The sequence below is a fragment of the Medicago sativa genome, chromosome 3 (genome assembly GCF_051527215.1).
Source record: "Medicago sativa cultivar Bolivia chromosome 3, Bolivia_mono, whole genome shotgun sequence".
In the NCBI taxonomy this organism is placed as follows: Eukaryota; Viridiplantae; Streptophyta; class Magnoliopsida; order Fabales; family Fabaceae; genus Medicago; species Medicago sativa.
Genome location: NC_140751.1, coordinates 7,102,174 through 7,125,236, shown reverse-complemented (window position 1 = coordinate 7,125,236; position 23,063 = coordinate 7,102,174). Strand labels below are relative to the sequence as shown.

At 33.2% G+C, this 23,063-nt stretch overlaps 3 protein-coding genes and 1 long non-coding RNA gene across 12 annotated transcripts; 2 read left to right on the top strand and 2 right to left on the bottom strand.

Annotated features, from left to right (window-relative positions):
- Positions 1–331: 331 nt before the first annotated feature.
- Positions 332–3,412, bottom strand: LOC146935313 (F-box/kelch-repeat protein At3g23880-like). 4 transcript variants are annotated; one of them, XM_085750505.1, is made up of 3 exons: positions 2,374–3,412; positions 2,202–2,271; positions 332–663 (listed from the first exon to the last, which is right to left on the bottom strand). In XM_085750505.1, exons 1-2 carry the CDS (start codon positions 3,394–3,396, stop codon positions 2,230–2,232), a joined length of 1,065 nt encoding a protein of 354 aa, XP_085606631.1. In that variant the 5' UTR covers positions 3,397–3,412; the 3' UTR covers positions 332–663; positions 2,202–2,229. The 4 variants fall into 4 exon arrangements, with proteins under 4 accessions (XP_085606631.1, XP_085606630.1, XP_085606629.1 ...); XM_085750506.1 differs by lacking the exon at positions 332–663 and adding an exon at positions 670–899; XM_085750504.1 differs by having other exon boundaries at positions 332–899; positions 2,202–3,412.
- A 1,588-nt stretch (positions 3,413–5,000) lies between these two features.
- LOC146935312 (uncharacterized) lies at positions 5,001–7,450 on the top strand. Of its 3 annotated transcripts, none has more exons than XR_015030181.1 (3): positions 5,001–5,381; positions 5,846–5,938; positions 7,212–7,450. It is a non-coding gene; the product is annotated as an uncharacterized LOC146935312 (long non-coding RNA). The 3 variants fall into 3 exon arrangements; XR_015030182.1 differs by having other exon boundaries at positions 7,165–7,450; XR_015030180.1 differs by lacking the exon at positions 7,212–7,450 and having other exon boundaries at positions 5,846–6,132.
- A 2,865-nt stretch (positions 7,451–10,315) lies between these two features.
- Positions 10,316–11,784, bottom strand: LOC146935311 (F-box/kelch-repeat protein At3g23880-like). The gene has a single exon (XM_085757609.1). It carries the CDS (start codon positions 11,561–11,563, stop codon positions 10,343–10,345), a length of 1,221 nt encoding a protein of 406 aa, XP_085613735.1. The 5' UTR covers positions 11,564–11,784; the 3' UTR covers positions 10,316–10,342.
- Positions 11,785–16,196: 4,412 nt separating this feature from the next.
- Positions 16,197–22,805, top strand: LOC146935310 (obscurin-like protein). 4 transcript variants are annotated; one of them, XR_015030179.1, is made up of 8 exons: positions 16,197–16,549; positions 17,624–19,442; positions 19,525–19,663; positions 19,880–20,027; positions 20,120–20,365; positions 20,782–21,062; positions 21,460–21,535; positions 22,357–22,805. XR_015030179.1 is itself a non-coding variant. In XM_085750498.1 (7 exons), exons 2-6 carry the CDS (start codon positions 17,747–17,749, stop codon positions 21,031–21,033), a joined length of 2,481 nt encoding a protein of 826 aa, XP_085606624.1. In that variant the 5' UTR covers positions 16,197–16,549; positions 17,624–17,746; the 3' UTR covers positions 21,034–21,062; positions 22,357–22,805. The 4 variants fall into 4 exon arrangements, 3 of the variants coding, with proteins under 3 accessions (XP_085606624.1, XP_085606626.1, XP_085606625.1); XM_085750498.1 differs by lacking the exon at positions 21,460–21,535; XM_085750500.1 differs by lacking the exons at positions 21,460–21,535; positions 22,357–22,805 and adding an exon at positions 21,664–21,985.
- The last annotated feature ends 258 nt before the right edge of the window (positions 22,806–23,063 follow it).

The following is a 23,063-nucleotide window of genomic DNA, read 5'->3' as shown; positions in this document are numbered from 1 at the left end:
AGAGATAAACATCAGAAGCTCCTACATTTTATTTTATTACATTTTCCATGAAACATAAATAAACAAAAACATGATACTGACAGTAAAGAGAATCAAAATCTAATCCTTTATGGTGATTGTGATCTCTAGCCTTATGTCTTTCTTATTCATATGATGTAGCATTGTCTATGCTAATTTTTCAAGGACCATTGTCTCCACAATTTAACTTCTTCTCTAGAAACTTCATGTATCCATTTTTATGGCATTAATAAATATAAATAAGAGTTGAAATGACATGGTAATTCTAACAAGGTAACAATGTCATGAGGATTCAAAATGAAACATGAAGAGATGATCAAAATCAAACAGACAGAATTGCCATATAATGAGAGTAATACTCTTTCTTGTGTAACAAAAATAACACAGTGAAACATTCAAGTAGAACAATAATTTAGACTTTGAAGATTATACTTTCCAACATACATACAATAATAAAGTGAGAGACAAGGTTATCCTAACAATTCAGAACATGTAGAACTAATTAAACTGAACTTAGGAATTCCACAGCACTAGAACTACTACCCTTTTTCACTGCCATCTTCAGCAAGCTCCAGACCATGACATGAACCAAAGCAGTTCAGCCAGATAGCGAATAACCCTTCTATCGAAACGAAAAAAATCATCCTGAAAAAGAGGCATTTCAACTACGATGTTATAAGTCTATTTTGAAGCATCAGTTGCAACAAAAATAAAAATATCGAGACATTATAAGGAAAACACACTCATGGAAATGAACTTCATTACTATCTTAGACACTAAATCAATCATATTCAGGCCATTTCACCAATGTGATGGAATTGTACACTGTTGCATGCGTGTAAAAATTCAATAATATCATTTGCACAGAAACTTTAAAACCCCTGCAAATAAAAGTATAAAATATACAAAACTTTCATTTTCACATTAATCATTCAACAAGAATAATCAATTATCTTGTAATCCATTAAACACTGACATAAAGCAAAAGATAAAACATAAAAACCATAAGATGCTCATTTTCAATTCGAATTTGTGCATACTATCAAGGTTATCAAAATCACGATTTAAATGGAAAGATCGTGAGATCTTAATCGTCCCCCCCGTAATAGATAATGTACAAGATCACTTGCTGAGAAAACCACAGTCAAGATCGTGAAATCCCAAAATCACAGAATTGTGAAGATGAATCGGTTTTTTGTGCCCCAAGTGTTGCCCACTCACGCAATCTCTATGTCGCTAGCAACATTGCAGTAATTTTTCTTTCAATCACTATATCAAGTGGCTCTGTCTCTCCCCTGTTACGATTCGTTCAGTTTCTTCCCTCTCCCACCTCTCTCTATCAACACACCAGACTATGAATACTTAGCAGCTAGGGAATAAATGCTAGGCATAAATCATGTTAACATTTCAACCCAGCAAATCAAAAAACTTGACACCACTAAGCAGTAACAACAACAATGAAATCAATCATATGCACAATTAAAAGGCCAGTATTATATCAAAACAGACTGAGTGGTAATGGTAACCCGTAATTTAATAAGATATGAAATTCTTTAAAAAATTGATAACATGTATGGAGGGAAGCTCTACAGAGCGGGAAACTAGGATGAGCACTACGCCACATATCCAAACACTCATAATGGTAAACATGTTAACATTATGTTAACCACCACACCTTTTCAACATCTTGAAAATACTCAAATATAAGCAGCATTCCATCTAATTCTCGAAACCAGAGAAATGAAAATGAGGCATAGAATTGCATTATAAGCTCACTAAGTTTCAGAAAGTTATATAATCAGACGAGAGTGGTGTAAGAACCTAATCCTCACAAAAAAAATAAACAATTATATTGTGCTGATTCTATAAAAGCTATGTGAGAACTATATATTAGGGATCAGAGGAATTAGCCAATTACATGGCAAAGGTGTTTCTAAAATATAGTTTCGAAGAGTTCAAGTTATCAAAAACTAAAATTAACCAAACTATTATCCAGACAACTAGCATATATAAAAAAATGATCCAACAAGTTCAGGTTAACCAGGAACTCAAATTAACCAGACTACTGAAAATAAAAGCAATGTTTAACTTATAGATTCCATCAACCATTGATTAACAATGATCCAACAAGTCACCAAAAATCAGAGCAGGCATAAAATGATTAACACAAACAAAAAACTAACCATATATATGCTGCCGTTGAATCCCAGCTTAGGGCGATATCAAACTCTCAATGTAGACAACTGGGCAAAACTGTACATAGTTGTTTTGAAACATAGGAATATTCAAAGTATCAGTCTTGGAATCATAAACAATCAATTTAATTTTGCCACCTTGCATTTCACGAAACTCTACCAGCAGTTGGTCATCCTCAGAAATATATAAAGCTCTCCTGGCTGTGAAACCCCGAACTTGCATGTTAGGAACACTGTACAATTTAGTCCAAGACTCTTGATTTCCATACTCCTTCATAATCCAAACATCCCAATATTCATCACTACTTGCAAAGACACACAAGCAATCCCTCAACACACTCAATGTCAACAAATCATTCTCATTCTCGAAATCAGGTAGGAAAAGTTGTTGATATGACTCCTTCTCTAAATCAAGAGAAATAATACTTGAATCATCATATGCCAACCAATTAACAGTGCCACTCACAAATATTCCATATACACTGTCGTAATCAAATGGGATGTCCTGTATTCTTGTCCAATAATCAGTCCCCAAAGTGTAAACACTAACTTCATTTTTGGAAGAAATAGCAATAACCTTATAATTATCAATGTAATGATCATACCCAAAGCTTATGGAAAAAGAAGAAGGATCACCCGGTTCCAAAGGAGGCAATAACTTAAATTTTCTAATGGAAGGGTTCCACAAGAAATAAGATCCATTATTGAGTATACCACAAACGATGCCATCACAAGAGCACATTACGGACACATAGTTACGTACAATAGTGATACTATTAGGAGGGTCAAGTTGTGTCTGTGTAACAACCGTGGAAGTAGAAAAAACCAAGGGGATTGGGGAATCATGCAGAACTAACCTATTATCAAAGTAACTATATAAGTTGCTGTAAGTGGTTACCATGAGATGGTGGCGCTTGGTTGACAATTGAAGATGCTTCTTTGCGAAGTTGGGATCGGAGATTAAAGAATGAAAGAACTTACAAAGGCACCGAAGCTGCACGAGTAATTTGATCGGAAGCCTACAGAGAATCTCAGTCAAGACATCGAAGGGAAGAGTAGGAAGCTCAGGATCCGGTGGGGATGTTAGGGTTCCGGTATTTGTTTCGGCCGTGAGTGACAGAGAAGTCAAGAGGATGTTGTTTGGGTCTTCCTCTTCTTCCCCATCGCTGCTACTCTGCGCCATTTCTCAAAAACAGAACAGAAACAGAATTAAAAAATATGTATCTATAGTCGAATGAAGGTTCGAGAATAGGGTGGGTTTGAGTAACTAACGGTTGGTCTACACGCATTCCACCTTATACTACTTTCTCATTATCTTATCTCAATTTTTAAATACTACCTCCGTCCCTAATTATAGGACTCTTTTGTTAAAATCACGGGAATTAAGAAAGTGTATATTTATATTAAAGTTGTTTGTAATCACTACTGCTTTTACAATTTTATCCTTAAGAGAGAGAATTAGGGGGGTGTATTGGATTAGGATTTTGAAGGACAATTTTTGCTTAAAAAAGTCTCAAAGATTTTAAAAGATTTTGTAGGATTTTAATGACTTTCATGATTTTAAAAGACAATCAGGATTTTCAATTTGGATTTCAATGGATTTACATCATAAGATTTTAAAGGATTTTATGGATTTATAAGATTTCAAAAATATTTATGAATTTTAAGGACTCATTGAAAAGAAATGATTACAACACACTCTCTATCATAATATTTTGAATACATACTCTTATTTTTTATTTTATTTTTATGAGAGATAGAGAGAGGGGGAAGAGAGGAGGGAGAAAAGAGAGGAGATAGAGGGAGAAGAGAGAAAGATACATATATAGAGAGGGAGGAGAGAGAGAGAGAGAGAGAGAGAGAGAGAGAGAGAGAGAGATAGAGAGAGAGAGAGAGAGAAGCGAGAGAGGGGAGAAAAGAGAGGAGAGAGAGAGAGAGATAGAGAGAGAACGGAGAAGAGAGAGAGAGACGAAGAGAGAAGGGAGAGAGAGAGAGAGAGAGAGAGAGAGAGAGAGAGAGAGAGGAGGGAGAAAAGAGAGGAGAGAGGGAAGGGAGAAGAGAGAAGGAAGAAGGGATAAAAAAGAGATAGTAAAAACTTTTAAAGAAAAACAATCTCAAGAAATCTTATGTCTTCATGAAAGACTTTTTTTGGTTAAAATTTCACTAGACAATCTCACAAAATCCATCAAAATCTAATTTATTAAACAATCCTTTGAAATTTGAATGATTTTGAATACCATGAGACTTTTTTTAAGTGATGAAAAGTCTTGATTGAATATCTCAAGACTTTTTTAAAATGACAAAGAATCTTGATTGAATACCACAAGACTTTTTTTAAATTGCAAATAGTCTTAATTGAATACCACAAGACTTTTTCATAATTAAAAGTCTTTTAAAATCCCTAAGAATCCTAATCCAATACATCCCCTTAGTTTATGTTTTCCATATTCTATTTATTGCTGATTGAAGAAAAAGATGTATAATAAATAGGGGCATGTATGTAAAGAAATAATTAATGTAGTTGAAAATAACAAAGGGGTCTTATAAAAAGGGACAATTTTTTTTCTCAAAAGGGTCTTATAATTAGGGACGGAGGTAGTACTTGTTATTTTCTTCTTTTTTTCTTTTGATATATTTAAGTCTACCTACTATACTATTTAAAAAAATCAATGTCTGTTTTTTTTTACCATTTTGCCCTTATTAGGGGTATTTTAGTAAATTGGTAATTAGTGAGTGTTATGTTATATATACAAAAAAAAATTTCCCTTCTCTCTCTAAACTTCAGAATTTTTTTTCCCTTCTCTTTCTAAAAACCCATCGACCCCCTCCCCCTCACTATCCACCATCTTCTCCCTTCTTCCCATGTCTCTCGGCCCTCTCACTCTCTTAGCCCCAAATTCTTCAATCCTCACCCAAACTCCATAGAATCAACATGCAAACTCATTTTTGAAGCCTCATGATGGAATAACCACAAATCAAGTCTCAATCCTTTTCTCCTCTTCCCTTGAACGTGCGTGTCCCTCTCTCAATTTTCACCTTGGGTTTTCATTTTTATTCAAACAAGAACCTCTTGCATGGGTACTGAATATTATTTATCAGGATGGTCTGAAGCAAGAAACAAGGAAGATTACAGTTAGGGTTTGGTTGCTCAGCTGCAAGAATGGATGGGTATGTGTGTTTTCTAACTCTGTTCTGTTTTTGTTGATTGCTGGAAAAGAGTTTTGAGTTAGAACTTGATGTATAAGCTAGAATTTTGAAGCATAAGCTGTTTAAGTTGTTGTAAGGAATGGATTAACATTACAGCTTATGAGTTTGATTAATTATGTATTTTGGGCTGTTAGTAGCAACTGTGGTGTTGTTGGGGTTTGAGGTTAAAAGACCCAAATTAAGGATAAGAATGAGTGAATTAGTACTTTTTTTTTTTGTAAGTATGTTTTTGGTATTTGCATTTATGTCATGAATCAAGTTTTCAATTAGTTATTTCAATTTTGTAGATGCATTGCTGCTGGTTTGTTCAACCCACAAGATGTTTGTATAATTGCTTGAATTAAGGTGTAGGAGTGTTAATATTATACATGGTTGTAAAATTCATGGCGTTCTCATCCCTTATTTTTTTTTCCTCTTTTTTGCAGGTTGGGAAATTATTTTAGTGGGTTGTCTTTTGAAGGTTCTGTTTGTCTTTTGGTTCTTTTTCCTGCAGTTTGTTTCATTGTAGATGATCAAAGGTGTGCCTCTTTTTTTATGCCGTTTTTCATTTTCTAAGTGATTGTTTTATGTTTGATTGATGTTTAGTTAGTTTTCTCTAATGCAATATTTCAAAACTATTAGGTGTTTAGTGATTACATATAGGAAATAATACACCATTACTTGCCATTTAATTGTGAGTTATCAATTTTGTATGTGTTTGCATTATTTTGGTTAACGCCTTGTTTGGTAGAGAGGAAATAGAGACGAGAGAGAGAGGGACGAGAGAATATGGAGAGAAACACCCAACTTCTCCTGTTTGGTTTAGCGCAGAGATTGGAGAGAGCGATTAAATTCGTGTGGGACCCACTTCAATTTTAGTCCCCTCGTTCATGCGAAGAAAGCTGGAGAGAGAGCATGACTTTTTTGCCTTTCCAACTTTGCCCCTATCTTCAACCATTGCGTTGTTCTGCAACTCTTCAATCATTGTGTTGTTCTGTAAATTTTCCTATACCAAAACAGTCAAACCTAATATTTCTTGAGTGAAATTTATAACTAAAAACAATTAATTTGTTGTTAGATAAATGAAGAGAACAACTAAAAACAACTAATTTCTTGTTGAGTGACCATAGTCGATAGATGCAAATGCAGTGTGTTGGTGGGTCGGCGATGGAAGCTCCTAGTTTTTTTTTTCCTTCAATTTTTTTCCTGGTTTGCTGAATCGGTGCTCTAATAAAGTTAATATATTAAACTAGTCAAATTAATTTAATTTTTGACCGGAAACTAGTTAAAAGAATTAATAATTAAAATATTTAATTTATATAATTAGTTTTTTTATTTAAAGCTAATATAATTAGTTAAACTACTCAAAAGTAAATCAAGTAATTAAATTAATTAAATCATTTTTATGTGATATTTTTATCTCAAGGGTATTTTTGTACTTTTAAATATAATCAACGCTTCTCTCTTCTCTATTTCTCTTCTCCTTCTCTTATATCAAACAACCTAACAAATCTACTCTATTTCTCACCAATTTCTCTCTTCTCATACTCTCTCTTACCCATTTCTCTCTTCACAACTTCTCTTCTAAACCAAACACACCCTAAGTCTTGGTGCTTGAAATTTGCAGCAGCTAAAAGATATGAACTGGAGAAAAATTCAAGCAGAAATTTGCATTACTTTTTGTTTGATTATCGCTTTAACAATATTCACACAATAAAACTTTGAGATATTTATCTTTCAATTTGACTTTGTTTGCTATGTGTAGTTTATGTTCATCAGCCAATACCATTGAAATATACTTTTCTATCCCAGCGTTCATCTTAGGTGAGCTGTTGAAGTCGGAAAATGCAAACGTATTGGCCAGCGAATTTTGTACAATGGTTGTAATGATACTTGAAGAAAATTTGAGTATATATTGTTAAGAAAATTTGAGTATGCATTGTTCTATCATCATACGAAGGAAAGCATACTTATTTTGAACAAGAGTTTAGTAAATCGCGATATTATTTAGAGTAGAATATAGTTTTTTTTGTTTACTAAATTGTTAGCCAACAATTTAGTAAATCGCGATATTCTTTTTTACACGATGGTCAAACTGAATATATTTGAACAAGAGTTTACTAAATCGCGATATTATTTCACACGATGGTCAAACTGAATATACAAGCACTTAATTTCCTACTAAAATTCAATATATCAGCTACCATTGGAATCATTCTGTTACAAGTGCACTAAATACGAAGTAAAAGGAACTGAGAAAGACTGCATAACTGAGTTCCTTAAATCCACTTGCGCTTAAATTTTGCAGCAAGAATCCTTTTGATATCTAATATTTTTGTGCAGTGCATACCTCTAATGTACTTAATTCTACCTGATGTTGACATTGGTTCAACTTGGGAGATTCTTAGGAGTTCCTCCTCGAATTTGGTATTAGAGACCAAAAAGTGTCTACTGATGTGGTAGGGCATCTACTAAGGCTATTTTGACACACTAAATAAATAACTAAATAACATTTTAGCAGATTGGGCAAATAACACAAGGGCACAGGCACTGGCTCATAAAGTTGACACTTATGACTTCCATACTTGATTCTCAGCCCTCATGTTTAGCGAAGTAAGTAATTTTAAATCATGTACTTTGGCTTAAAAAAGTTACTTGGAAGGCCTTATACCAGAAAGTATGTAGAATCTATATTCTATACATAATCATGGAGTCTAGCTACAATTACGCAATTGGGTTGGCACAACAACTTGAAGTTTCTTTCCTATTTCACTTGACGATCTACATGCCAACTTAACAAGCATAATAACAGCACATGTATAGTTAAGATAAACTTATTATTAGGACTGCAATTCAGCGGTGTCCTCTTTGATTTCTACAAGCTACAAAAATAACAATTCAGCGGTGTCCTTTTAGATAGTGTGACATGTGGTTGATGATATAATTAACTGAAAACAAATCCAATACTGCTTCCCCTTAGAGGAGTAAGTAATGAAAATGAGAGCAATCCTTCTAAATACATAACTAAAAAGATAAGTATCCATATGCAATGCTACATTTCCAAACATTGTTTATTATGATTCATTTGTTATTTGTATGAATTTACTAGGTTGAAAGTGAAGAAATCAAATTTTTCAAAAAGGTTACAAATGTGCTAAAATTGAATAATCTCAAAACACCAACATCTAGAATTAAATAACATATTCAGTTTAGTTCATATTGCATTGTTCAAGATTTGGAGCAACCATTCAGAAATTTGTGTAGCAGTTAGCATACATTATATAATATCTAAATCGTAACTCCAATCTTAGAAAATCAATTTAGAATAAAAAACTAACAAACAAGTGAAAATAACATAGCATTTTCTCAAGTTATAAATTGTATCAACCATTAATTAAAAATAATGCATGAAGTCGCCAGTAATAAGAACAAGCATAAAATAAATAAGATTAATAGACGTTAACCTGTATGTTGCAGTTGAATTTCATGGGCAAGTGACATAGCATAGCCATCCAAATCACAATGTTAAGAATAAGGTGATATGAAACTCTCAACGTAGACTTCTGGGTCTAACCAACCACTGATATTTTGAAACTCGGGCATATTAAAAGTACCATTTTTGGAATCATAGACAAACAACTTCAATTTCAACAACTCTATAAAACCCATTAGCACTTGGCCATCCTCCGAAATGTATAAAGCCTTGGAATAATAGGGAGAGAAAACCCGATCTCCCATGTAAGGAACACTGTACAGTTTAGTCCATGGCTTTGCATGTGAATATATAGTTGTAAACTATATATTCAGACCATAGTTGTAAACCCGATCCTCCGAAATATAGTTGTAAACTATCCAGACCCAAGGTTTATAGCATGTGAATATATAGCAGGTGATATTTCACACGAGGGTCAAACTGAATATACAAGCTCTTAATTTCCTACTAAAATTCAATATATTAGCTACCATTGGAACCATTCAGTGACAAGTGCACTAAAGGTTGTGCATACGAAGTAAAAGGAACTAAGAAAGACTGCATAACTGAGTTCCTTAAATTCACTTTTGCTTAAATTTTGCAGTTAGAATCCTTTTGATATCTAATATTTTTGTGCAGTGCATACCTCTTATGTACTTAATTCTACCTGATGTTGACATTGGTTCAACTTGGGAGATTCTTAGGAGTTCCTCCTCAAATTTGGTATTAGAGACCAAAAAGTGTCTACTGATGTGGTAGGGCATCTACTAAGGCTATTTTGACACACTAAATAAATAACTAAATAACATTTTAGCAGATTGGGCAAATAACACAAGGGCACAGGCACTGGCTCATAAAGTTGACACTTATGACTTCCATACTTGATTCTCTGCTTTCATGTTTAGCGAAGTAACTGATTTTAAATCATGTACTTTGGTTTAAAAATGTTACTTGGAAGGCCTTATACCAGAAAGTATGTAGAATCAATAAATAATCATGGAGTCTAGCTACAATTACCAGAGTATCCATATGCCATGCTACATTTCCAAACATTGTTTATTATGATTCATTTGTTATTTGTATATTAGGTTGATAGTGAAGAAATCAAATTTTTCAAAAGGTTACAAATGTGCTAAAATTGAATAATCTCAAAACACCAACATCTAGTATTATATAACATATTCAGTTTAGTTCATATTGCATTGTTCAAGATTTGAAGCGACCATTCAGAAATTTGTGTAGCTGTTGGCATACATTATAATATCTAAATCGTAACTCCAATCAATTTAGAATAAAAACTAACAAACAAGTTAAAATAACATAGCATTTTCTCAAGTTATAAATTGTATCAACCATTAATTAAAAATGATCCATGAAGTCGCCAGTAATAAGAACAAGCATAAAATAAATAAGATTAATAGACGTTAACCTGTATGTTAAGTGACATACCATAGCCATCCAAATCAGAATGTTAAGAACAAGGTGATATGAAACTCTCCACGTAGACTTCTGGGTCTAACCAACCACTGATATTTTGAAACTCGGCCATATTAGAAGTACCATTTTTGGAATCATAGACAAACAACTTCAATTTCAACAACTTTTGAAAACCCATTAGCACTTGGCCATCCTCCGAAATATATAAAGCCTTGGAATAATAGGTAGAGAAAACCTGATCTCCCATGTAAGGAACACTATACAATTTAGTCCATGGCTTTGCATTTCCATATTCCTTCATAATCCAAACATCCACAAGCATATCGGTGTTGCTACTAGTAGAGATGCACAAGCAATCCCTCAACTTCCCCAAGATCCAATGATCCTTCTTCGTATCAGGCTGCAAAAGATTTTTATACAACTCATTCTCCAAATCAAGAGAGACAATGGCATTCCTAGAACTGCTCGCAGCATCATATGCCAACCAATTAACGGTACCACTCACAAATACACCTGGATTATCACTAGTGTGAGAATATGGGAAGTCTTGGATCCTCCTCCAAGAATCTGTACCCAAAGTATAAACACTAACTCTATATTGGTTCTTAAAGGAAGAAACAGCAACAATTTTATAATTGTGAGTGGAATGTTCATATCCAAAGCTAAATGTTGAAGGGAGATGAAATCTTCTTCCTCTTCCGGGATATTTCAAAGGGGGAAATGTATTGAATTTCCTAATGGAAGGGTTCCACAAAAGAGGGAAACGATCCTTAATGGTGAAACAAAGGATGCCGTCGCAAGAGCAAATACGCAAATCAGAAATCTTATGATTGTTCAAAATATCAGGCAAGTCGGGTTGGGTCTGCGTGACGCCGGTAGAGGTTGATAATGCGCTGAAAACAGAAGGAATTGATGAATCCCATAGAAGTATATTACTTGATTCGGTCGGAGTGATTATGATGATATGGTGAAGGTACTGGGAAGCCTTTGACAGGTGAAGATGCTTATTAGCGAATTTGGGATCGGAGATCAACGATTTCCAGGATTTGCAGATGCATCGGAGTTGAAGGAGGAGCTTGACAGGAAGCCTGCATAGAATCTCTGCAACGAGATCGAATGGAAGAGTAGGAAGCAATGGCGGCGATGGTAGGGTTTCGGTGGTGGTGGTGGTGGTGGTAGTCAATTGGGGCGTCTTAGAGGTGGTTATTTCCTCCTCTGCGTCGTTAGGGTTGTCAGCGTCGTTACGAAACTTCATTTGAAAGAGGAAATACTGATAGTTCTATGTGTGTGATTGTACGTTGTTGTTTTGCTGCTATAGAATTGGAAGGAGAGAAAGACATCCACTACTATATATATGGACTTGAATGTCATTTTCAATCACTTCTACATCTCTTAAATATTAATTGTTCACACTCCACAATCCTTCCCATGCCTCTTCCAATTCCAACGAGTAAAATCTACGATAATTAATGGTAATCAATTCACCTCATACATTTGAAATCTCTTCAACAAAAAGAGAAAAAATCGCCTCATACACATAAACCTGTAAAAATCTGTGTTTATTTTGGAAAGTATTGATGCCACAATCATGTAATAGAATCATATTGCTTCAAAAAAAATGTACTATCATATTATTATTTCACCTGATCATTATCTTAAAGTCAATATCAACCAATAATTACCAACCAATCACATTCCAATGAATTACTTGCATACAATTAAAGTCATCAGATGTAAAGTTAACAACAAAATGGAATAATATAACATATCAAGACTAAATACATTTTGTCAAAATAAAAAATCAAGACTAAATACATCCTAATTATTTGTGAAAACTTCAAATGGTTAATATTCCTATTAATTACTGTATCAATTCTCCTGATATTCCTTGACTTGATTACCATTTAGAGGTACTCAAAGTTGTCAACACATAACCTTATTAAGTGTCTATATAAACTGTCACTATATTTTTACAACCAAGGACATACAACTTGGTTTGTTGATGCAGAGCTTATTTCCTTCAAATTCCATGGCCCCCAAAACCTAGAACATGTGTGTGAAATTAATAAATCGAGTTTTGATAAAGTTAAGATCGAGCAAGGTGAGTAATATATAAACATCGTCTACATCATCCAATAAATTCTATAATCTCTTATTTTTAAATGATAAAATTAAAAATAACATGAAATTTGTATGTAAATAAACAAATGAAGTAGCATCAACACTTCAGTCTCAGAATACAATATATACAACCAAGCTTATTTTCAAACCTATAATATTTGTCTACATTGGCTTTTGTAAGGAACCAACATTTATCTACAATACTCAAATGAAAAACATTAATATGGTTAATTGCTTATTAATTTACCTATTCTTATGTCAATTATAGGTTGTTGAAAAGAATGACTCGCTCACTCCAAGAATTTGAAGTATAGATTCACAGTTAATAATTTTATGCTACAGTGTAATTATCCGAATTTTAAGTTCATCTTATTGTTTTGTCAAAAAAAAAAAATTCATCTTATTGTATTTGATGAAATCGGCACAATTTATTACCAGTAGTCCTTCTATTTTTCGGTTTACTCTTTTTTATTTTTTGAGGGGTTATTCTTTTGTTCTTGTGTATATAATAATAAATATGGTTTTTTATCGTATTATCCATCAATTTAATCCTCCTTTTACTAACTTGATTTCTTTCATTATGGGCATTTACATGTGCATAAATATCTGAGAAATTATATTTGTACAATCAATTTAAAACGATTTTTATGACCACTCTCTCTTATACTTTCATTGTGTTTTGAGAAATGACATTTGAATAATCAAAAGTTAACAATTTTTAGGACAACCATGTAAAATATGTCAAGCAAGTGTTAATTTGATTGATAGAAGAAAGATAAAGAACTAGAAAAACTAGAAACTATTAGGAAAAATATAAAGGTTTCAGAATATAGTTTAAGAATATTATGACGTAATCTGATCTATATAGCCAACCCACTTGGATAAGACTTGGTTGTTGTTGTTGAAAAAAAACAAAATATCTTTTTTTGAGAAGAAAATTTTAATTTTTAAAATAATGATTTACTATAAGTTGTGATGTCGTGATCAGAATTTAAACTCTAACTTTCTTGACTTTTCCAATAGTTATAGCCTATAGGTGTTTCCAAACATTGTTATCTTTTTTTTATCAAAACAAAATAAAAAAATTCATCAAACTCGAATCTTAATCATACAAACATAACAACTTTAATTTCATTGAAAATCCCATAAAAAAAATGATAACAATGTTGACATTTTATAACATAAAAGACTAAATCGAGAAAAGAAAAAGATAAATGACAAAAGTGTTACCTAATTGTAACATAAATGATAAAATCGAGAAAATCAAAAGATAAAGGACAAAAGTGTTACCTGAAATTAGGCATGGCAATGGGGCGGGGTGGGGACGGGTTTTATCTTCCCCGTCCCCATACCCGATTCTCATATACTTACCCGTTACCCTACCCATACCCAACGGGGATGAGAAATTGAATCTCATCCCCGTACCCGACGGGTTCAGGTATCCCCGCCCCATCCCCGTCCCCGCATTGAATAATTGTTTTTAATAAAAAATAGAAGTTTTTTTTCATTCCCAATAGCAACGTTGTAATACATTATCGAACAATACACTCATTTTAACATTTGTTAGATTGAATGATTTAGTTGATACTTTAAATATCAATGGTAGTTTTTATTAACATGGCAATTATCAAACAAAATAACATGACATATCAACATAAAGTAATTTTTTACATTTGGGTATGGGTTCGAGGTGGGTACCTATATACCCGTTACCCGTCCCATACCCATGTTTTGAAATCGGGGAAAACCCATACTCATACCCAAACCCAGTCAAAACGGAGAAAACCCGTCAGATTGGGTTTGGTTCGGGCGGATAACCGCGGGTATGGGTTTTGTTGCCATGCCTACCTGAAATTAAGTTAAGGGACGAAAATGAGTAATTTTGCCTTTATTAAATAATAAATGTATACGGTCTATATTCAAGTCAAATACATTAGTTATTTAATTAACCTAAAAAATATTTTTTTACTTATAAATGTGGCATGATAGACTAGTTTATAAGATAGTCTCTAATAAGCTATTTAAAACAAGAGTAAAGAACTTCCCTAAAAAAAACAAGAGTAAGAAACTCTTCCAAAAAAAAAGTAAAAAAAATATTTTCACTTGTGTGGCACGATTATAGAAGCTGAAACCATGGGAAATCCGGAAGTTATCAAAGTGGCTCTCTTGTTTTAAACAGATTGTAAATCTTTATTTGACGCTCTTGCCGTCACCAATACTCCTCTCTATGAGTTTGATGATCTTGTCTCTTAATATAGAAGTCTTTTAATTAGTTAACCCAACTTTATAGTGTTGTATGTTCCCAATTTTATAGTGTTGTATGTTGGGAAGCAAACTAATAAAGTTGCTTATGTTATTGTTAAAGCATCCTAAATTTTCACATCATCCTAACCTCCTTATTTTCCATGATGTATAAACTACTTTGTATTTGTTGATTTTGAATAAAATGAGTTATCACGTCTTTGCTAAAAAACCAAAAGTGTGGTGGAAAAAAAAACAGTTATCAAATTGATTTTTTTTTACGAGAATTTATAAATTATTTGTTTGTATTGACTTATTTTTTAACTTACGAAAAAAAAGTTTATTCATATAAAGAATATTTTTTTGTTTATTCATAAGTTTTCATTAACCAAAAATTTATCTTTAATTTTTGTTAAGAAGTTTAAAATATAAATTTTGTATTAAAAGTTATACATTTAATATTAAATATTAGACTTTTGAATAAATAATTGTTGTTTTCTAAAAAAAAAATGTTTCTATGATTAGTTGTTTTTTTTTTTTGATAAAATAATTAGTTGTTTTAACATATGCAATGTTGTACATGTTAGACAAACTCATAGGGCTGGCACTGAACCGAACCAACTCGATTAAAGTTTGTAATTCGATTCAACAATTGATTCGTCGAACTTGGTTCATGAACCAAATGAGCCGAACTTGAGCTGAAAATTAAGTTCGTCAACTAATTGAGTTGAACTTGAACTATATGCAGTTCGACTCGTTTGGTTCACGAGATGACTCAATGATATATACACACACACACACACATATATATATATATATATATATATATATATATATATATACACAACACTTAAATTTTTTAAAATGCATAATTGATTTTACATAATTAGATAATTGCTTATATATATAATACTTTAAAAACTAAGACAAACACTTAGCAATAATAGGATAAAAATGAGCTACTTTAAAATTGATATACAACGTCATACCCAATGTCGTTGTAGTTTTTAAGGATTTCAAAACGAAAATAGTCCCGCATCAGAACGTGCATGAAAAATCGAGATATGATTATCTATAATAAGATAAACATACGACATAAGAATGAAAAACTGGATTTGGTCGTTTCATACTAGAGTTAATTACTATGTGTAATAATAGCTAAATACTTTAACTTTTGAGTTACGTGTTTCAAGTGATTTTACTCATTTCCTTACCTAAAGTTATGTGTTTTGAACAAACGAATTGAATTTAATAAGTCGAACCTTGTTCGTAAACTTTAAACATGCTGAACTTGAACTGAAAAAAATGTTCGTGATGCTAGAACCGAGGTTCAAACCGAGACAATTCTTAACGGGTCGAGTCAAGCTGTTTGATTCGACTCGACTTACTCATTTCTTACCCTACAAACCCATAAGTTTATCTATTCGAATAAACAATTTTATACACAAGTTTAAATCAATCCAAACAATCTAGTTTATTGAATTCGGCACCATAAGTATCTGATGATTCAATTTCAGAGTTCTCTCAAACCCATGTTGTGTTTTCTCTCATCTCTTCACCAAATCACATCTCCTCTGTCTGTCCACTGAACCACCGCCAGCACCATCGTCCACCGGCCAATCTCTCGAGTGTAGTTGCTGTCTGCACTCTGCAGAGTCTCCGAAGCCACCACAACCCTTTCTCTCTAAGATTCCAACAATCTAGTTAGCGTGCTCTCTCTTTTCTCCTCTTCTCATTCTCCATTCTCCCTCTCTCTCTCACAAGTCTCCTCAACCAGTTCTCTCTTGCGTCTCAACTCTCCAAGTCATTCTCCACGACCACCAGTCTACTCTCTCTCTCTCTCTCTTGCAGCAAGCTAATCGACTCAACTCACTCTAAGGTAAATTGATTCTCCAATTGCTTGTTTTAGGGTTTCAAAATTGGGAATTGAAAATGGAATTTTGTTATGATTGGAATTGGAATTTTTTATGAACAAATTGTTGTTTGTTAGTTAGAATTGGAATTTTGGATATAGCTTCCTTGGAATTGTATATAACTACTTGGGTTTGATGTAATTGTTCTTATTACATTGGTTAGAGAAAGAATCGTAATTTTGGATATAAGCAAGTTGTTTTCAATGTAATTGTTTGCCCGGTGAAGAGGCTTTTCTAGACTATGATTCATGACAATTTTATATTATGATTACTTTCTTTACCTACAAACTCACTCGAGATGCTCTCTTAACAATTACCAATGATGTTAACCCTACAACTCATGTTCAACAAATGGATAGTAGACGATTTTCATTGTAATTGTATTGCATCGCATCAAACAATGTTATTTCTTATTTTTAGTATAATTTGCATTATAGTTTCTTTGAAATTTTAGCCACACTGATATCATATGTTTGGATCCGCCCCTATAGGTAACCCTACAACTAACACCTCACTTTCACTCCCTACTATTTATTGTTGTTCATATACACTACCTTGCTTTATTATTCTGATAATTTGCTTTGCTTTGAATATTTTAATTTCCCTTAATTTCCTTCAATTCTGGCGCTCACGTGTTATGTATGTGTATGTATTAATTAGAGTAAGAACATATGTTAAGTAAGTACGTGTGTGTATTACCTTAAAAAACTTTTAGTCTTCAATCTATTGTTATGCTCTGCTATGTCTGTTTTGTGTGAGCTTGTTTCAGAGTTGACGTTCTATATTTCATGAAACTTATTGGATAGTATTAAGTTGTTTTTGTTACAATGTGCTACTGAAATGAAATAAAATGATTATTGGATGTGTTAATTTCTCACAAATTTTGTACTTATTTCATCGGTCCAACAAATTATAGAGCATATATGTAGTAGTTCTTTTTGATACATTATAAATTGAGTACAATGTAATTTTTTTAGTATGTTACTTTTATACATATACTTATAGTTATTTATTGAAGTTTCATATTTTGCACCACCTAGGTCAGGGTCTTGGATCAGCCACTGATTCAGTGGGTGACAAGAGAGAATCCGGGTTCACTATAAAGAGTCACGGCAGAGCTTCACCACTCACCAAGATTCCGCCATTGGCGAAACATATAAGAGATGTCAAGAAAAGTAGACAACATTTTATTCCTGGATGAATGGCTAAAGAGAAGTTGTGGCAACAAATTCACCTCAAAAACCTCTCATCACCCCACTACCACCTCTGCGAAATCCATAATTCAAGCTTGGTCCTATCTCCGAAACACCCTTCAATCAACCTCTTCATTCAATCAAAACCATCTTCACCAACATCTCAAAACCTTACTCAATTCTCAAACCTCTCTCCATGTCGCCGACCCACAAGCTAAACTTCTCCTTTCCATTCTCACAACTTCAAATTTCTCTCTTTCCCATGAATCCATTCCCCTTTGTTTTAGACTTCTTTACATATGGATAAGAAAATCAACAAAACCCACCAAACAAACTTTTGATGTTATTGATTCAGTAGTTGAGTTTCTTTCTAAGTTATTTTTGTCATCTACTTCTCAAATTGATTTTGGAAATAATCATGTTTTATTATTCTCTGAAGCTATTCTACTTTTGGGTGCTTTTTCTTTTGTGCATTCTTTATCTCAAAACACTAAAAATTTGTGCTTGGATATTCTGTCTAGATTGCTAGTAGATAATTGTAGGTTGGTTTGTTTGTTTGATGAACTTGTGCCTAACGTTCTTGCTGGAATTGGGTATGTTTTGTCATCTTCTATGACTGTTCATTTTGTTAGAATATTGGATTGTTTGTTTGAAATTTGGGGAAAAGATTTTGATGGGCCTCGAGGTAGTGTTGTTCATGGACTCATGGTTCTTTATTTGTTTGATTGGGTTGCGTCGAATTTGATCAATTTCGGATTTTTGGAGAAAGTGGATGTTTTGGTGAGAGAAACATTTGAGAGTTTTAAGGAAAACTATGCATCATTTGCTGTTTTCATGTCTGGGATTGGAGTGTTAAGAGCTACAGATAGATATGCTTCGTCTACTGGTATGAAAGTAGATGCCCTCACTAGGATGAGGACTTCTGTGATTGTTCGGGTGGAAGCTTTAGTCAGTGATTTGGTTTCTAGGACATTAAGATGTAGTAACTCAGGCAATGATCTTCAAGATAGACTTTTGCTTCAGTGTGTTACGTTAGGAATGACTCGAACCATTTCGTTTTCAAACCATTCCTCTTTGTTTGTTTGTCTTGGTTTGTCATTGTTAACCGAGATACTTCCGTTGCCTCGCCTTTATGAGTCCGTGTTTGAATTGTCACCCAGTTCTGGTGGACTGAAGGTGAATGAGATAAAAGAACATCTAGATAATATCCTCTTCAAGGAAGCAGGAGCTGTAACGGTTGTTTTCTGCAATCAATATGTTTTAGCTGACGAAGAAAATAAGAATATAGTGGAGAATCTTATATGGGAATATTGTCGCGATATTTACTTTGGACACAGGAAAGTGGCTATGCATCTTAAAGGAAAAGAAGATGAGTTGCTTACTGATTTCGAAAAAATTGCGGATTCTGCTTTTCTCATGGTTGTAGTATTTGCACTAGCTGTAACAAAGCACAAATTGAGTTCCAAATTTTCTCAAGAAATACAAACCGAAGTCTCATTGAAGATACTAGTATCATTATCTTGTGTGGAATATTTTCGCCATGTACGGTTGCCAGAGTATATGGAAACCATTCGCAAGGTAATTGCAAGTGTTAACAAGAATGAGAATGCTTGTACATTTTTTGTGAACTCCATACCGTCTTATGGCGACTTGACAAATGGGCCAGGTATGATTTATTCAATTGCATTTTTATGTGAATTGCTCTTTGTTCTTTGGTTTGTGTTTTATAAGATTCTATGTTCTTCTAGACCAGAAAACCAAATACTTTTGGTCCAAGGATGAAGTGCAAACAGCCCGTGTTTTGTTTTACCTACGAGTCATTCCAACTTTGATTGAGTGTTTGCCCGGCCCTGTATTCGGAGACATGGTAGCTCCAACTATGTTCTTGTATCCTATAGCAACTTGGTACATATTTAGTTTTGCTTTGTTTTTCCACAAATAAGTTTCATTTCAAGCTTTTGGCCAAAATTTATATCTGCAGTATTTTGTTTATAATCGATTTTGAGCACTAGATACACTAGGCCTTCGTTAAATAAAATTTGGGGATTCTCTGGTCACATTATCAACTGCAGAAAATATGCTTCCTTATTTAAAAGAAACTAGATATATGGAACATCCAAATGGAAAAGTAGCTCGAGCCTCTCATTCTGTGTTCACTGCATTTATTTCTATGGGGAAGGAATCTGAAAAAATTGATAGAGTCTCATTGAAGGAGAAGCTCGTTTTCCATTACATACAAGTATCCTTATCGGTAATAATTCTACCAAATACCTTGGTCTTTAATATGTGAGAGTGATAATTTCTAATACATTTTTATACCATATCATAATATGAATAATATAGGGATATCCTGATATTACTCCTTTCGAGGGAATGGCTTCTGGAGTTGTAGGAATGATCCAACATCTTCCTGCTGGAAGCCCTGCTACTTTTTACTGCATTCACAGTCTTGTTGAGAAAGCAAATCAGCTCTGTTCTGAAGTCTTCGCTCATGAGACTGATGCATGGAAGCAGTGGCAAGGAGAACCAGAACCAAGCAAGAAATTAATAGACTTGCTCTTACGCCTACTTTTCCTTGTTGATATACAAGTAAGGCTTTAATTTATAAATTATACTCAACTGCTTTGAATTTTACTTTGATTTTTTCCCATCATGTAAAATTAAGCAATATAACAGACCTTCCAAGACCCAAAAATGTTGAATGATTATGAGGACAGTCTATTAAAAATCAATCCATTTACTGATAAGTGCTTCTTAATCCCTTTATTTGTAATTTGTCTTTAGTCCATATGTATTAAATACTATTAACCATTGACATATAGACGGATATCGGACATGACATTGACACTGGCAAGTGGACGCCAATAATAATTTAAGAACATAGAAGTGATCGAATATTGTGTCTGTGTCAGACACATGACACACCTTCAACCTGAATTGCCAGTGCTATATAGCTTAAATATTGTTTGTAAACTTACAATAATACAAGGTTTTCTACTTTTCAGGTCCTGCCCAACTTGATGCAACTATTGGCACAGTTGATTACGAAGTTACCACAAGATGCACAGAACATAGTTTTAAATGAGTTGTATTCACAAGTGGCTGATTCAGACGATGTTGTCCGCAAGCCCATGTTGGTTTCATGGCTGCAGTCATTATCTTACCTTTGCACAATGGCTTCAAATCAAAGCACAGCTTCCAAAAAAAGTAAAAGTGAAGACCCAATAAGCACTGGAAGAATTACTGCACATCTCTAAGATTCTGCTCCATATTTTTTAAATTTCCGGTACATCCCATTTTCTACTTTTTGGTCTCTTAATAAATTTACTAACTACGTTATATTTTACTAATGTATCTTGTTATGTCTGATTGTTTTTTTTGAAGAGGTTGTTATGTCTGATTGTGATGTACATTTTTCAACTTTTAACTTCACTTGCTGCATTTAATTGACACTCTTTTGTCACTGCACCTATTCATTGTGCGAATATGTCAATGTTTTGTGCTTGAGGTAGAATCTTGCAGTTCCAACTGGTTCTCTTGTTTAGCATTTCTATTTTTTATATACGAATTAGAGTCTGTAATTTTACATTGCTGGGGTGCTTAAAAAGTTAAGAGTAACAGCAGTATGTGATTTAAGCAATGACAGTCAGTTTGAAACCAAATAAGCAATGCATAATTTGCAGATTGTAAAGGCCCACTACGTTGCTTGGATTAGGATGTTAAATTTGGGATCAAAGGCTTGTTGGTCTGTCACTTGAGGTTGCACTGATTTAGGTTCATTTTACTTGTTATAGTCATGAAGGATGTGGTTTGTTCTATAACTTGGTTGAGAATATGGAAATATACTCTGTTGCTTTGCTAATACATTAAGAATGTTTAAATGCAAGTATGAATATGATACAAGCAAAGAAGGAATGGGCCGTGTTGAAAAGAAAGTCAGGCCCAAGAGAGAAATTGTCCAACCTAAGAAGTTCCAAGATTTTGTTCTCATCAGATAGTTACTGTCATTAATTCTTTCTGTCAAATATTCCTTATGTCATTTATCCTTTTATTATGTACTCATTCTAGAAGCTGGTGACTCAGAGTTGTTGAGAGTTGTTAGAAAGGATTGGATCAAACTGATAGGATCAGAGAATAATATCCTAGTTATATAAGGCTTGTATTATCTCTATTGGAGAATTATCAAAGAAATTAAATCCTTTTCTCTTATCTTCATTCTTAGAAGGGTTCTCTCTGTCCTTATAATTCAGAGAGGTTACTTTTGTTATATCAGAATAACATTTTGAAAATATATTGCTCATGGACTTGGTTAAGTCGAAGGGATAATGAATGCTTCCCTTTGTATTCTAAATTTCTAGTTTTGTGGAAGGTTTTGTAACTCAATAATAAGTTAATAACATGGATTGTAATTGTAACTTAAGCTTATTTGATAGGATACTGCTGCGTGATGATATTATGTATATTTGAAACTGCTTAGTAATCCAAAAATCATTTTTAATATGAGGTTGTTAAAAAGTAAACTGAGCATTCATTTAAAGTGAATAAATAAACCTAAGCATTCAGCATTTTTTTTTGTGCAGTTGTTGTCTGTAGCAGTTAAGAAGCTTTTGTATGTTTACGATGCAAAGGAATCAGCATTAGATGTATGCTCAGCTCAGGATCAGATTAACCAAACTTATGAATGCGGTTGAAGGCGACGCAGAAACTGAAATCTGATTCCTCCCATATGATATTTGTCAAGGTCCTTTGTTGAACAAGCTTAATGCCATGACCAGCAAGGGCACCTTATCTCATCATCCTTTTTATCTATTCAAAAGAAAAGTGCTTTTATAATTAACACAGCTTTAGGAATGGATGTGGTATAACCATTGTTTATATGCTTTTTTTTGACAAAATTGTATATATTCTAAATGAAGTTAGATACAGATACTTCTGAATGCATATTGAGTTCGGGACTGAATTGTATTTTTTAGATGTTGATAATATTACATATTATGATAATAATATTACATATTACATTTATCTAAAATTGTTTGTCTGTATGAGTTGGTTTGTGTCAATTTTGATTATTCAAATGAGGAATTTTGCAAATATATTTAGTTAAAGCAATTCAAATACATGCACTTTGAATTATCTGAAATTTTATAAATTATTATATTTTAATTTTCAAATAAATTATACATGACCAAGTTGATTTGAAGTTTCCAAATGTTTTTGGTATGATAGTTCAGTTTTATTTTTTTTTTTAAATCAGCAAATATTATTAACATCGAGAGTGTACAAGACG